Here is a 12,982-nt window from a genome sequence, read left to right as displayed (position 1 = left end):
TGCTGATGAGAATCTGGCTCACTGTCCTGTCAGCTCTGTAGAATGGTTTTCTACCTTCCCTGGAAACAGGTGAAAGAAATTCCAGCAGTGGCATCCCAGATATGTTTTTCACTTGTAATGGATAGCTTTTGAAATTGTCCCAAACAAGACATCTTTCACTGGGAATGGCCGTGCTAAAACAAAGCTTCAATAGTATTTCATCCAGCAATAAAGAAGATAATGCATTGCAAGAGCTGCCTGATAAAGGCTACACATTAAAGGGAAATCTTGAGAATAAATTGCATGGCAAAGAGGTAGAGGAGAAGTAATTAGCTCAGTCTGTGTTACAGTGTATGGAGTTATTATCTGTAGTAAAGTCAGCAGATTTACATACCCTTGTAAGAAGGCAGATTATCAGCTGTTCATAATTACTTGAGACACATACACATTAAATAATAAAGGCAAGCATCTGATAGAGGCATCTCTCATTTTCATAGTATCCTGATGATCAGTATCACAGCAGCAAACTCCAATCCTTATTTTGTCATTTGTGTATGCATTTGTAGGTGTGCATATAGGTTATATTGCGAAAGAGCAGCAATAGACTATATTCTCTGTACACCCAGTGCTTTCCTGGCTGCTGAAGTGATGTGGGTCAGGTTTGTATGCTAGTCCTTTGCTGACAATATAAAAGCAACAGATGACTTCTTTAGTGCAATATCTTGTCCTTATTAAGGAATAAAAGCTCACAGTCTGGTGAGCTTCTATTAACCCAGGATAGAGTTCTTGCTCCAAATCTGTAATCATAAATTCAGGAGGTAGCTCCCTGCATTTTAGAAGGAACTCAGGTTTGTCCATGTGGTGGTTCTGAAGCAATAAGCAAGCACAGTCAATCCTTTGATGATTACAGCTGATAGGGTGGCAAGGACACAGTGGCAACAGCCTCTGAGTCATTTGCCACTTACAAATGGGCAAATTGGCAATTTGTGAAAACTAACAAATACAAGAGCAGACATGGAAGTATCTGCCTTTTTATATACCCTTGGAAAGACATTTCTGATTTATCAACCCTTATCTCCAACTGCTACCTAAACATTTCCTGCTGTCTGTTCCATCCAGAGTTACATGCTTTTTCTTTGGGCACTTAAGAGAAGGTGGAGGATGCAGAGAAGAGTTTGTGTTCTGTTTGAAGGGGAGAGCAGAGACAAAAACAGCACTCAGTGTTTAATTATTGGATTTCAAGTGCAAAAATCCTGCTTTACTCTGTGCTTTGAGACACTGCAAATAGTTTACTCTCCCTCGTTGTACTGAGAGCTGTGAATAGGCCATCAAATACATTTGTGGTCCAGCTTTGACTAATCAGAAGCCTCTAAAGATTTCTGTGGATTCCTTGCAGGTTGGCAGCACCACACAGCTATTAATGCTGTACACTGCTGAACTCAAGCTCTAAGGAGGGATGTCATGCGTGTATTAGCTATAATAATAAAATAAGCTACCCTTTTTGATAGCATTTTCCCCACAAGGATTTTAAAAAGCTTTACCAAGATCAGGAAGTTAAATTTTGCAGCACCTCTGTGAAGAAGGAATTATTTCTAGCTTTACTAGGGATAAATGGATATGAAAGGCAGATTTTTAAAGCCATTTGGGTATCTCAGTAGATTTTCAAAATGCCGCTGACACTGATGCATATATTTAGGTAACTAAACAGTATTAAAAAGCAGTCCCTGTCCTCAGATTGAGGCATTTCTTGTAGCTGCAGACTAGCTTTTATTTATTTTTTTATTCTTTCTTATGGCTTTGTGTGCTTTCAAAGAAATGGCAGCACTGTATTTAATTTCTTTAGGGAGATTATCTTTGGCAAAGATCGGTGACTATGGCTTTAGGATTTCAAGTGCCAAATTTTGAGATACTGTAAATCATTTTGTCTCACATTAACAAGACAAGTTTCCTTCCGTTCTTGTGAAGAGTTTTGCACAGGACTGGAAAAAACTCTCTTTTGTTGTAAATCTTTTTCTTAAGGCTCATCCATTATCTAAGCCCTGTCTGCAGCAGGAAGAACAATACACATACCAGTGGAATTAGGTGGTGAGTTGTTCTTTTCTTTGATATTACAGGCTGGTGAATTGGGAATAATAGTTTTGTCTCCTCAGATAGAGAACTATTTTTTTCTTCTCAGTTTGGACAGGTGAATCTAAATCTGGTATTCATTTTCCAGGATACTCAAAAAGTGTTTCTCCAGACTATGCTGTCAGAATCCAGACTCATATATCCCTTTCTTCAGGACTATGGTGGAAAGTATTTTTCCCCATAGAGCAAGTGATGCCCCTTGAGTGGAAGGTGCCACTGCATCTTCCTGCATTGTGACAACCCCCTTGCAATGCAGCGTCTGTCACAGGGTAGTGCTTCCCTTGTGGAGGAGTCTGTGTGGCCTTCCCTTGACACCTGCAATGCACCAGAGACAGGCAGCCAAACCATGGCTTCACGATGTTGGGTAGAAACCCAACTGTTGAGTTGTCATGTTACTGGTATAACAAAAATTGAAAGTAACTGTTGACCCTTAAGGAAACTAGTCAAAACTAAGAGCACAAAGGAAGTTTGCCAGATGATAACTGGGTAAAATTATTTCAGGATGAACGGCATGGTACTGAACAAGGTACTGTCTGATTGTGCATCCCGTGTGATACTGAGGCCAAAGATCACCAACGTAGGCACAAGCCACAGCAGGTCAAGTTTGGCCAAGTTCCCTCACAGACTCCAGAGAAGAACCATGGGTGGATTCCACCACCAATGAGAGAAGACAGGATGAAAGGACCCTTGCCTTCACTGCATTCCTGGTCTGGATCAGACAGGAACTCATGGTGAATGGCAGATCCCCACCACCAGCAGCATGTGGCATGCACAACAACGTGGCTTCCCCAGTGGAAAGCAGTGGATCTGCTGTAACAGGTCAGTCTGTGCCAGCATCACCTGTGTGTTTGCATATATTGCTGTTGTAAATATCAGGTTAGATACTGTTTGTGTATTACTATGAAGTATCAATAAGTTGTTTAATTTTACTGCCGTGTATCAATATAGAAAAGTGTAACTTTTTACTCCATGTATTGGTTGCTATCTAATTGAACTGCCAGTTCTGTATGTACAGCTAGCTCTTTACAAAGGGTGTCTACCCCTGGATTACAATGGGCCCTTCTCTTTCAAACTGTGGTGAGAAACCGCTCTGTGCTGGCTCATCTCCTAAACACTCTACCCTGATCATTACTGCTTGGCCTAACAGTAAAGACCGCTGCTTAGTGATAGGCAACTTGTCCATTCTTGTTATCCATCCTGCCTGCAGTCATAGTGTCCCTAGCTGTTCTGCTACCATGAGTGGGAAGTTGCAAAGCTACCAATTCGCTCTATTTTGGTTTGCAAAAATGCAAAATGCAAAAATGCAAAAAAAAAAAAAAAAAAAAAAAGAAGGAATTTGCAGTCTCTGCTAAGCTTGGGTGGAGCTAATGTGCTGTATGGGAAAGTCCTCGAAGTTTGGTTCCCGCTGACATGGTGATACTGGGAATAACAGTGGAGTTAGGCTGGAGTTTGAATCAGCATGTGAGATTTTTTAGGTATTTAGAAGGCAAGAGGCTGGGAAAAGACACAGGCTTGTGAGCATTCTCTTAATGGCTGCTGTGTGACTGCTCAGATGTCACCGACGTGATATTAAGCATTGTTATGCCCTTGACACATTTAATTGAAACTTCAGACAGCATCATTTGGGGGATACTATGGTTAGGCTTTTGGGTATCAGTATGACATATTAACATAAGTGACACTAACAATGATAAAGCTACCTTTTCATGTGATTAAATCCTGTGAGCCACAGAGGAAGCTGGTTTTCATGAGGCTTCTGATTACAGCTTCACATTTAATGCAAGGTCACTTTTAATTCAAAAGAAATGATGCTGTCCCTTGCTATGACTGCGGATTGTTTCAAAAGATACTTTTCAGGCAAATTTTTTTATCTTTTTTCCCTGTTTTAAAATGCAAATACTTAATATATAATAAATATAATATATAATAAAGTATTTAGTTGTTTCACTGGGGAATTACCAATATGGTAAGTTTGTCTCTGCCATAAGGAAGTTTTCAGTTTTAAAACAGTTGGGCTAATTAATACTGTTATGATCTGGTAATTTTCATGAGATTTAATTCAAAAAATTGTGTTAAAGTGTAGAGTGACAAAGGGTCATTGAGTAAAGTGCTTCTCAGGAACGGATCTGCAAGCTACATTTAAAAGAATGTTCCCCCTGTACCTTTCTTGTTAGATGATAGTTTAATCTTCAGATCATCCAGATCAAAAATAGCAGTGAATTCGTTTTTATTTAGCTGTGCTTTCTTGTGTTGAAGCAATCAAAAAAAAATGAATAAGTTGAATAAAAATAAATTGGATTTTCTTATACAAATGCCCAGTGTTAGAATTTATTTTATTTCATATTGACATAATCTTAATGAAAAAGTTAAAAACGTAATAGAAGAAGCAGAAATACCCCAATAATCAAGGTATTAAAGCAGTCAAAGTTTTCCTTCATCTGACCTCTAGAAAATAGAAAATGCAAATTTTCTAGCAATATGGTCAGCAATGAGAAGTTGCAGACGAGGTTCAGGTGGCCACTAAAGAGCAGGAATCAGAGCTCTGGGAAAGTGGGCTTCCCTTTCAGGGGAGAACAGCCACGCTACCACTTCCTTGGGGAACATGGAGGGTTGGTTTGATGTTTGGCTGAACCTGCTCTGAAGAGGAGACAGCACACTCTCAGCTGTGTGTTTTGTACCAGTGAGAACATGTAACTGATGTGTTTTGGAAACCTTGAGTTAAAAATCTGCAGGCATGCTAGATCTTTTGATTCCTCAGTACTTTATCTTTTTTCACTTGACAGTCTTGAGAACTTGAGAGAAAACTGCTATTCTGATAAGAGCAGTCTTTTTTCTCATAAATAATGCCTATATCTTCAGCTGCTACGAGCTGGTATAACTTCTCTGATTTAATACCAGGCCATAAATCCATGAGGATTTGCCTCCATTTCCTGTAACTGTACTTAGACTTGAGACCTTCTGCTCATCAGTTCTTAGCAGGGTATCTTGGTGAGCTGTTCCTAGGCTGCAGTCCTGTCTTTGGTGCAGACACCTGTGACCCATGTTAGCAAGTGGTCGGGGTTACATTAGTAATTTGGGATGTATTAAATTCCTGCTGTCTCTGTTTCTTTTGCTTTTGTCGCTCTTTGTGTGGGCTACTTCAGCAATCACTCCTGTGAGTCCAAAGTCCCTGGCTGCTTCTGTAGCTGGTGATACGCGTAATGGAGTAGAATCAGACAGATTTGTTGTGCAGTGGGCAGATCACTTTTTTAATGCACCATTACATACCCTGTTTGTCTCCAGAAGTGCTCTCTGCTTGCATGCACTGCAAGCCTAACTTAGCAGCATTGTCTTGCTGATGTTTTTCTTGTGCTCTGACCTGAACACTGCTGGGTGTAACGTCTCTTGCTTCTGAAGCTTAATGCTTCCCTTCAGCTGCAGCCCATCACTGTCATGTGTCTAAGTCTATTGCACATTGTGTAGGAGGGGAAATGACTTGGGCAAATCCTCAGCACCTTCAGTTATGTGACCAACTGATCATCGCTTACCTCTGTGACGGCAAAGCTTCTTTTCCCACACGGAACCACCTTGTACCATTTGTCATGCAGAACATCCATGAATCCGTGGGACTTGTACTGACTTATCAGTTCGGAGATGTTGGAGGTGAGCGGAGAGTTAGGGGGAAGACCAATACCATATCCTAGAAGGAAAAAGAGTACAGTCACGTCTCTTTCGTGTTTGCTTCTTACTGAATTATATTGCTTTCTGGTATTGAGTGCTATTGCGGCAGATCAGGTTGGCATTTTATTTGAGGTCCAAACCTGGATGCTGGTTTCCCATAGATGGAAAAAGCTGAGATTACAAAGTAAAGTAGCCTAATGTAAACAGGATTCAAAATGATTAAAGCCACAAAATAGAGATTCAAAAAAAAATGATAAAAATGGAGATTCAAAAATTTAAGATGGCGGTACACATAGATGAATAAACCTGTTGTATATCTAGAAACACAGCCTTTGTGTGCCTTCATCAAGGGCTCTTCTGTTTTATATTGGTTTACCAATGCAGGAGAGCCTTAATGTCAAGTAAACCATTGTGATCCCTTTATACTGTTAGAGCCATGGATGTGACTGTGGTGTCAGATGTGACATTTTCTTTTCTTCCTGTATGTTTTCTGACGAGAAGCTGTGTGCATGTAAATGCACATGGAGCAGTTCATATTGTTGTAACACAGCAATTTAAACCCCAGGGGCTGGACTACCCATTCATACAGTTCTGCTCCGGCCAGAATTTAATATCCATGTGTTCTTTTACCACTTCAGCATGCTAGCAAAGGTCTCAGTCTAAATACAAGTGGATTCAGGAACTTTAATATGGTCTGCTACACTTTACAGAATCCTGGTTTGGATTTAGAGAAATATAATTTATGTCTGCAAAACACGCAGTTGCCTGCAGAGGTGTCCTGACAATAATCTGTAGAGATTCCTTTCTAATTCACTGTGGATTTTTTGGTTTGTTTGTTGTTTTTGTTTGTTTTCAGTCCAGAATGCCAAATTTCATATTGTCTGGAAGGGAAGGGAAGGGAAGGGAAGGGAAGGGAAGGGAAGGGAAGGGAAGGGAAGGGAAGGGAAGGGAAGGGAAGGGAAGGGAAGGGAAGGGAAGGGAAGGGAAGGGAAGGGAAGGGAAGGGAAGGGAAGGGAAGGGAAGGGAAGGGAAGGGAAGGACAGGCAAGGCAAGGCAAGGCAAGGCAAGGCAAGGCAAGGCAAGGCAAGGCAAGGCAAGGCAAGGATGTACAGGACTGGTAAATTTGCCAGCACAGTGCCTTGCCTTTCAGTAGTGTATTGGTACATGTACTTGCTGCTTATTTTTCTACCTTGTGTCTGTATTTCTACCTAAATATATCTGCTAACATTGAAGGAATGGTTTCAGAGAAGGCATAGCTACCATTCATTGTTACCACATTTCCAGCCTATTTAACTGTTCCACAATTAAGTGCTATGAAGTCCAGTTCTTTAAAAATGTGTATTTGAGGGTTAAATCAGTTTGTCTGTGTTGAAGTGTTCAGTAATTGACTCCAAGTTGTGGAAGCTGATGGCTTACTTTGTTAGAGCTGTCCTCTCTGAAAGTGAAGATATATTGAGTTACACATACATGGTGAAAAATGCAACTGCACACACACACACACATCCTACTTCTGTCTAAACAGCTGTCTGCACATCTATCATTCCCAGTAACACCAAAAAAAAAAAAAAAGAAAAAAGGAAAAAAAAAAGGATTTCTTTCAAGTCTCTGGTGCAAACTCAAATGGGAAACACTGACAGAGTGAAAAAAAGCATTCTTTAAAATCTCTAGTGCTGGTGACTTTATCTGAACTGTTTAAAATGCTCAGCTTCTCCTGGCCCTCATTTAGCATTTTGCCTTCCTCAGTCAGATTTCAACATTTCTGAAGGAGATTGTTTTAATGGGAGATGGGAGAGGCCAGTGTGATTGCTCTTGGAGGGGAGGGAAGGAGGAGCTTCAATAATTTTTGCTGGCTATCTATCACAGAAGTGATTCCTGAGGACTAATGGCTGCTAAAGTGTTTGCCCAAGCTGGAGGTGGCTTCAGACAAGCCTTGTTTCCAGGCTGCCTTCTGCTTCCTTCTGCTGTGTCTTTGCGAGCACAGCAGGACCGCAGGAGACCATGAACCCGGCTAGGTTCTGCTCTTTTGCTGCAGTTAGCTACAGATTCAGCAGGGATCCTGCAATGACCTTTAGAAAGCGAACGGTGAAAATGTGGAACGGCATTCTGAATGCACTTCTCTGAATTTTGAACTTGTGTAATGAAAGTGAGCCTAGAGAAAGCAAGCCTTATCTCTGGAGCAACTTTATTTCATTATCAGTAGTGAAAAGGGCTGTGTCTCCTGCTTCTTTGGAGGCAGACCATTTAAGCACTTTGAGTAATTCCTATATTGAGTATGGCAACAGATGGTGCAAATGATCTAAAAGCTCAAAAAACACACAGAAAAAAAAAAAGGTGAAACCTCGGTCCTGCTTCGTCATCGAGAATTTTACCATAAGCTTCAAGGGGTCCACCTATACAGTTTCACTGAATCACAATAAAGGAAAGTATGAGAAATAGAGCAGCATGCTGTAAAATGGATTATTACCTTCAATGGCAAAGGGCTTTCCCACAGTTAGAAGCTTGCAGTCGGCATCTATTGATACTTCATAATCTAAGAGTGCTTTATCCATAATGAAGGCATCAAGTTTCTCTGGATCACTCCTGTATTCAACATCAAAGTCAGAAACAGAATCATTTCACAATCTAAGACTCAGTGGTACTCACTGAACATTTATCTATCTAGTTCTCTGGAAGTTCACCAAACGGAAACAGGAACCAGGGACTGCTATTGTAAATGCAAGACTGATTTATGTTTGAAGGAGGGAAATGAGCTTAAAAGATACAAACTTTGTGCATCTAGAACAGGGCAGCAGGGCTATGACTTACATTGCTCCCACGAAATACCTGATCTGAAAAACGGAGAACACTACAACAGGTTGGACTTTGACTCAGCTGAAAGGCAGCACACAGCCTTATTGGAAGAAAAGAGCAAAAATTGCTAATACACTTGTGCTGTCCTAGTTTCTTTGTGATTTTGAAATTTAGGTCATTAGACCAAAATGCAGGAAGATAACTCAATACAAAAGTGTTCCTCTCCCCTTCTCCCGAGTATGTGGTAAATTAATTTCCTTCACCAGATCAGCTTTTCTCTGTGTTCAGATTTCATTAACACAGGCAATTAGATTTTACTAACCTAATGAGGGATCAGTTGCACTGCCTGTTTTCATCTGCCCCAGGGGCTGCACCCTCACCCTTGTCACTTTAAAGGCCTGGATGTTCTCCTGATGTGAAGTTATACCATGTCATTGATTTCAATTGAATGATTCCAATTTAACCCAAACAAAGAACTGCCACATATATGAATTTTTATTAGAATGGGCTTGGGAAAAATGTGTAAACAGGAAACAACTTCTGGTGCAAATTCCTCAAGCCATCTGCTATGCAACTTTTGTGTGTAAAATGAATGAAGTATTTCAGGCTTGTTATCTCCTCTCCAGTTTCCTAGCAGAGTGAATCAATTGTATGACCCCAGTTTGTTAGACACAAATGTATTGGAAACACGGGGATATCACAAATCCCTAAAGTAAAATTTGGTGTTTATTACTTTTTACCAGTCTAATGCTGCTTTTATTAATTTTAATGATAAATGCTTTAAGGGCTCTCTCTGACAGGCCTTCTCTCCCACTAGCATGGTGAAGATGCTGAGGATCTTCATCCTCAACTTCTGCCTGGAGGGTAAGGAGTTTTTTTCTGAACGTTTCTCACTGTCTCATGACGGTCTCCAGGAACAGAAACCTGCCAGGAGTTATACATTGCCCATGCTTGATGGCACTCTAGCAGTTAATGCGAAGCACTGCTTCCCCTGGAAATGCTTCAGCTGGTGCTATGTTAGCCTGCTCTCCGAGTATCACTCCATCCAGATGATTACATGCTTGCCACACTGCCTTCAATGACTGTTTTATGGGATAAGAGACACTGAAAGTGGGTAGCTCATCACCATCTCACTGCCACGCCAGATCTGCTGTTGCATGCAGAGGCTCACTTTAGATATGCTACTCCATCCGGGGTTGCAGGGACATTGTACCGCCGCATATACTCGTGCATCTCTGGGAAGCTTTGCCTCACATAGTCTTCTGCGCTGCTTTCTCGCACAGTTCCAAAGCGAAACCCTTGGGATGGGTGGTGGAGCTAAGGAGATGAAATTACAGATTAGTAGAGTCACTTGCCTTCTTCACAAATGGTATCTTGGTCTCATTTGTGAATGTTTGCCAGAAATTCTCAGCGTAGACCTTTATCTTATGTTTTCCTACGGTCAGCTTTCTACGTCACAGAAGAGGTATCTAAGGACTTACCAGGTGACTGATTAGCCTGTTTGTGTACTCTCAGGATTCGCTTCATTACATGAAAAACATTTCCTTTGAGACACCAAGAACCCCCAAATCTAGGTGTTTAGTTGCACCATTTGTCCTAAAATGGTGTGTAGTGATAGGACAAAGAGTAATGGTTTTAAACTAGAAAAGGGTAAATTTAGATTAGATAACAGGAAGAAATTCTTCACTCAGAGGGAGGTGAGGCACTGGCACAGGTTGCCCAGAGAAGCTATGGCTGCCCCATCCCTGGAAGTGTTTAAAGCCAGGCTGGAGGGCGCTTGGAGCAACCTGGTCTGGTTGGAGGTGTCCCTGCACATGGAAGGTTGGGTGGACTAGATGAGCTTTAAGGTCCCTTCCAACACAAACCATTCAGATTCTTTGATTCTATAAAACCAGTCAAATTTTCAGCAAGTATCATGACTAGCTTCTAGGCTTACTAGGATCCAGTGCCTGAGGCTCTGGATAGCCAGTAGGGTCTGGATGTATTCTGTCAGAATATCTTTACGGATTCATAAAGGATGACATTTACTCTTCTGCAGAAGGGCAGCACCACCATTTCATTTCTAGAAGCCCAAAAATCATGTTACAAACTGCTGCTGCCTTTGCTGTCATTCACCACAGTGAAACTAAAGACTGAATTGTTGTGGACACAAAAATGACTCCCCTGGCTGAAAGGAGGAAGAATACCCTCAGCAAAGCCCAAGGTCTACGTTTGATTACCCAGCTATACACATACCATTTTTGTACCAGACAAACATGCAATTGTGTGTCCTTTCCTTTTCAAAACCTGCTTCCCGGGTCCACCTCCTGTATTACAGTCCTGAGTAGTTTGTCTGATCACAAATTTCACAGAACGGTGTTTCCACAGTATCATGCTTGTCTTGGGAATATTTAACACTTCACAGGAAAATTCTCAAAGTGCAGCAGCTCAGGCAGTGCCCTCTAGTTATGCTGAGCACTTCCTTGAGATGACTGAGTGTTGCCAAGACCATGTTAATTGGAAAGCCTTCAGCAGTGTACCAGCCTCAGAGCACAGGAAGCCAAATAAAGCTAAGGCAGACATACTCTGTTTCCCAGGAAGCTGAAGGTCTCCACAACAGTTTGCAAAGACGATCCCAGCATGGCCATGCTCTGCTTTGCAAAGAGCAAGCAGAGAGGTGTTCTGCCAGTCCATCTGGTTGCCTGCATTATCATCTATGCAAAACAGAGTGCACAGCAACACAAAGCTGTACAAAAAGACCTTCCCCATGCTTCTCTTCAATGATCCCACAGATAAAAGAATATTCATAGAATATAAGGATAGCAAATGTAGGATGTAAATTCATGATCTTCAGTCTGAGAAGGAATAGAGAAAGGTCTTTTGAATGATATTTTGGTATCCTGGAACCCATGAGTATACTTTATTTCCGGTAAATTTATCTGGAAAGTGGGCAACTGCTTTTCACATTGTGCTCTGCTGACCTGGTTCTTGTGCTGCAATCCAGAAATAAGACCTGGAGGTAAATGCTTTTGTGTGGGCATGGAGGGAGCCTTATCATGTTTTCTCAGGTGTCCTGGTCTGGATGACTACAGGATGCACAACGCAGGGCGTACATCCATCAGCAGCTGGCCAATAGTGCGTGCTATGCCAGAAGGACCGTGGGCGCAGAGGGAAATGTTCTTGCCTGGAAGTGTGGAAACAGCATTTAAGTGCCAGAAGACATAAATAACAGAGAGCGGTGCTGTGACAATACATCATGAAGCCTTCCAGAACAATGTCAATCCAAACTAGGTCTAGTCTCCAGACATGGAAGATGACCTGCTTAAAGAATGACCTTGGAGAAGGCTCCATGTACTCTACGACCAAAGAAGCTAGTCACCACAATAAGTGTTAATTCTTCAGGTTTTATTTCTTGGCCGTTTCAGTGACGAGACCAGAAACTTCTCTGGGTCTCAACAGTGAACCATGCTGCCACCTTTCAAGTCAGCTTAGGTGTTTTTTGTGACATTTGTGGTCCACTTAGTGATGCCAATTGCAATGCCACATCTGCTCTGCAGATAAAGACTGCTGGTGGAAGGTGAAGTCTAACTGAGATCATCACCAGTGCAACAAATCTAGACAGATTTTTAAGCCTCTATGAAAAAGGCAGGTACAGAGGAAAGAGTTAAGTCCATCTCCATTCAATTTTCTGTCCCAAAAGCCTTACTGAGGACTATCCATGCTTTGCTTTGTGTTGGGCACATTGTCAAATTTCACCATAAATGATGACAACAGTGGAATATGTGTTAGATCAAAGGTCCATCTGGCTTAATATCCTGTCTCTAGCAGCACCATATGCCTGGTGGGATGTCTTGGAAAGTCTGCGTAGGAAAGTTATGTAGTGATCCTTTGCATCCTATGCTCTTCCTGCTTCCGGTAATTTGTGTTTTTCTTAAGCATAATTATGTGTCTGCAATTCTGTATTTGATGACTCTTGACTCTTTTCTTGATGGATAAATCTTAATAACGTTCTAATCCTGTATATCTGTTGTGACTTCTGCTTTCTTCTTACTGCTGCTTATTCACATGAGGAAAAGGCTTACTTGCAGCTATACTGAACAGCGGATTAACAATGCAAAATGCTGCCAAAAGCAGATAATGGACTACCTGCACTGCCTTCCCTGCCTAATCCACTAAGATTCCTAAGGGTTACTTGCTTCAAGAGAAGATATAAAGTTCAGGATGGAAACAAGACTCTTCAGTTTTCAGTGTTGTGTCACTGTTGCTTTCTTACTTTCTGTAGTCCTCTCTGGGAGAGATTCTTTGAAAAGATGGAAACCACAAATATCTGTATGCTGACAGTACAGGTAAATGTCAGTCTTTGTGTGAGTTTTGCCTTATTAATTGCCTCTTTCCTGTTCATCATGCTCTGCTTTTGTGTTTCTTAGATCTTAAGAATTCTGTATCG

General features: G+C 41.4%; 1 protein-coding gene across 1 annotated transcript in view; it reads right to left on the bottom strand.

The window, feature by feature from the left end:
* GRIN3A (glutamate ionotropic receptor NMDA type subunit 3A) overlaps positions 1-12,982 on the bottom strand; it is a 78,988-nt gene that overhangs the window by 14,592 nt on the left and 51,414 nt on the right. Inside the window, exons 4-6 of the mRNA XM_083818569.1 lie at positions 9,728-9,873; positions 8,231-8,346; positions 5,634-5,785 (exon numbers count right to left, since the gene is read on the bottom strand). Of these exons, the coding sequence (XP_083674695.1) occupies positions 5,634-5,785; positions 8,231-8,346; positions 9,728-9,873 (414 nt within the window). The remainder of the gene's footprint in view (positions 1-5,633; positions 5,786-8,230; positions 8,347-9,727; positions 9,874-12,982) is intronic.

Source organism: Anser anser (genome assembly GCF_964211835.1).
Source record: "Anser anser genome assembly, chromosome: Z".
Lineage (NCBI taxonomy): Eukaryota > Metazoa > Chordata > Aves > Anseriformes > Anatidae > Anser > Anser anser.
This window is presented reverse-complemented; position numbering and strand designations above follow the sequence as displayed.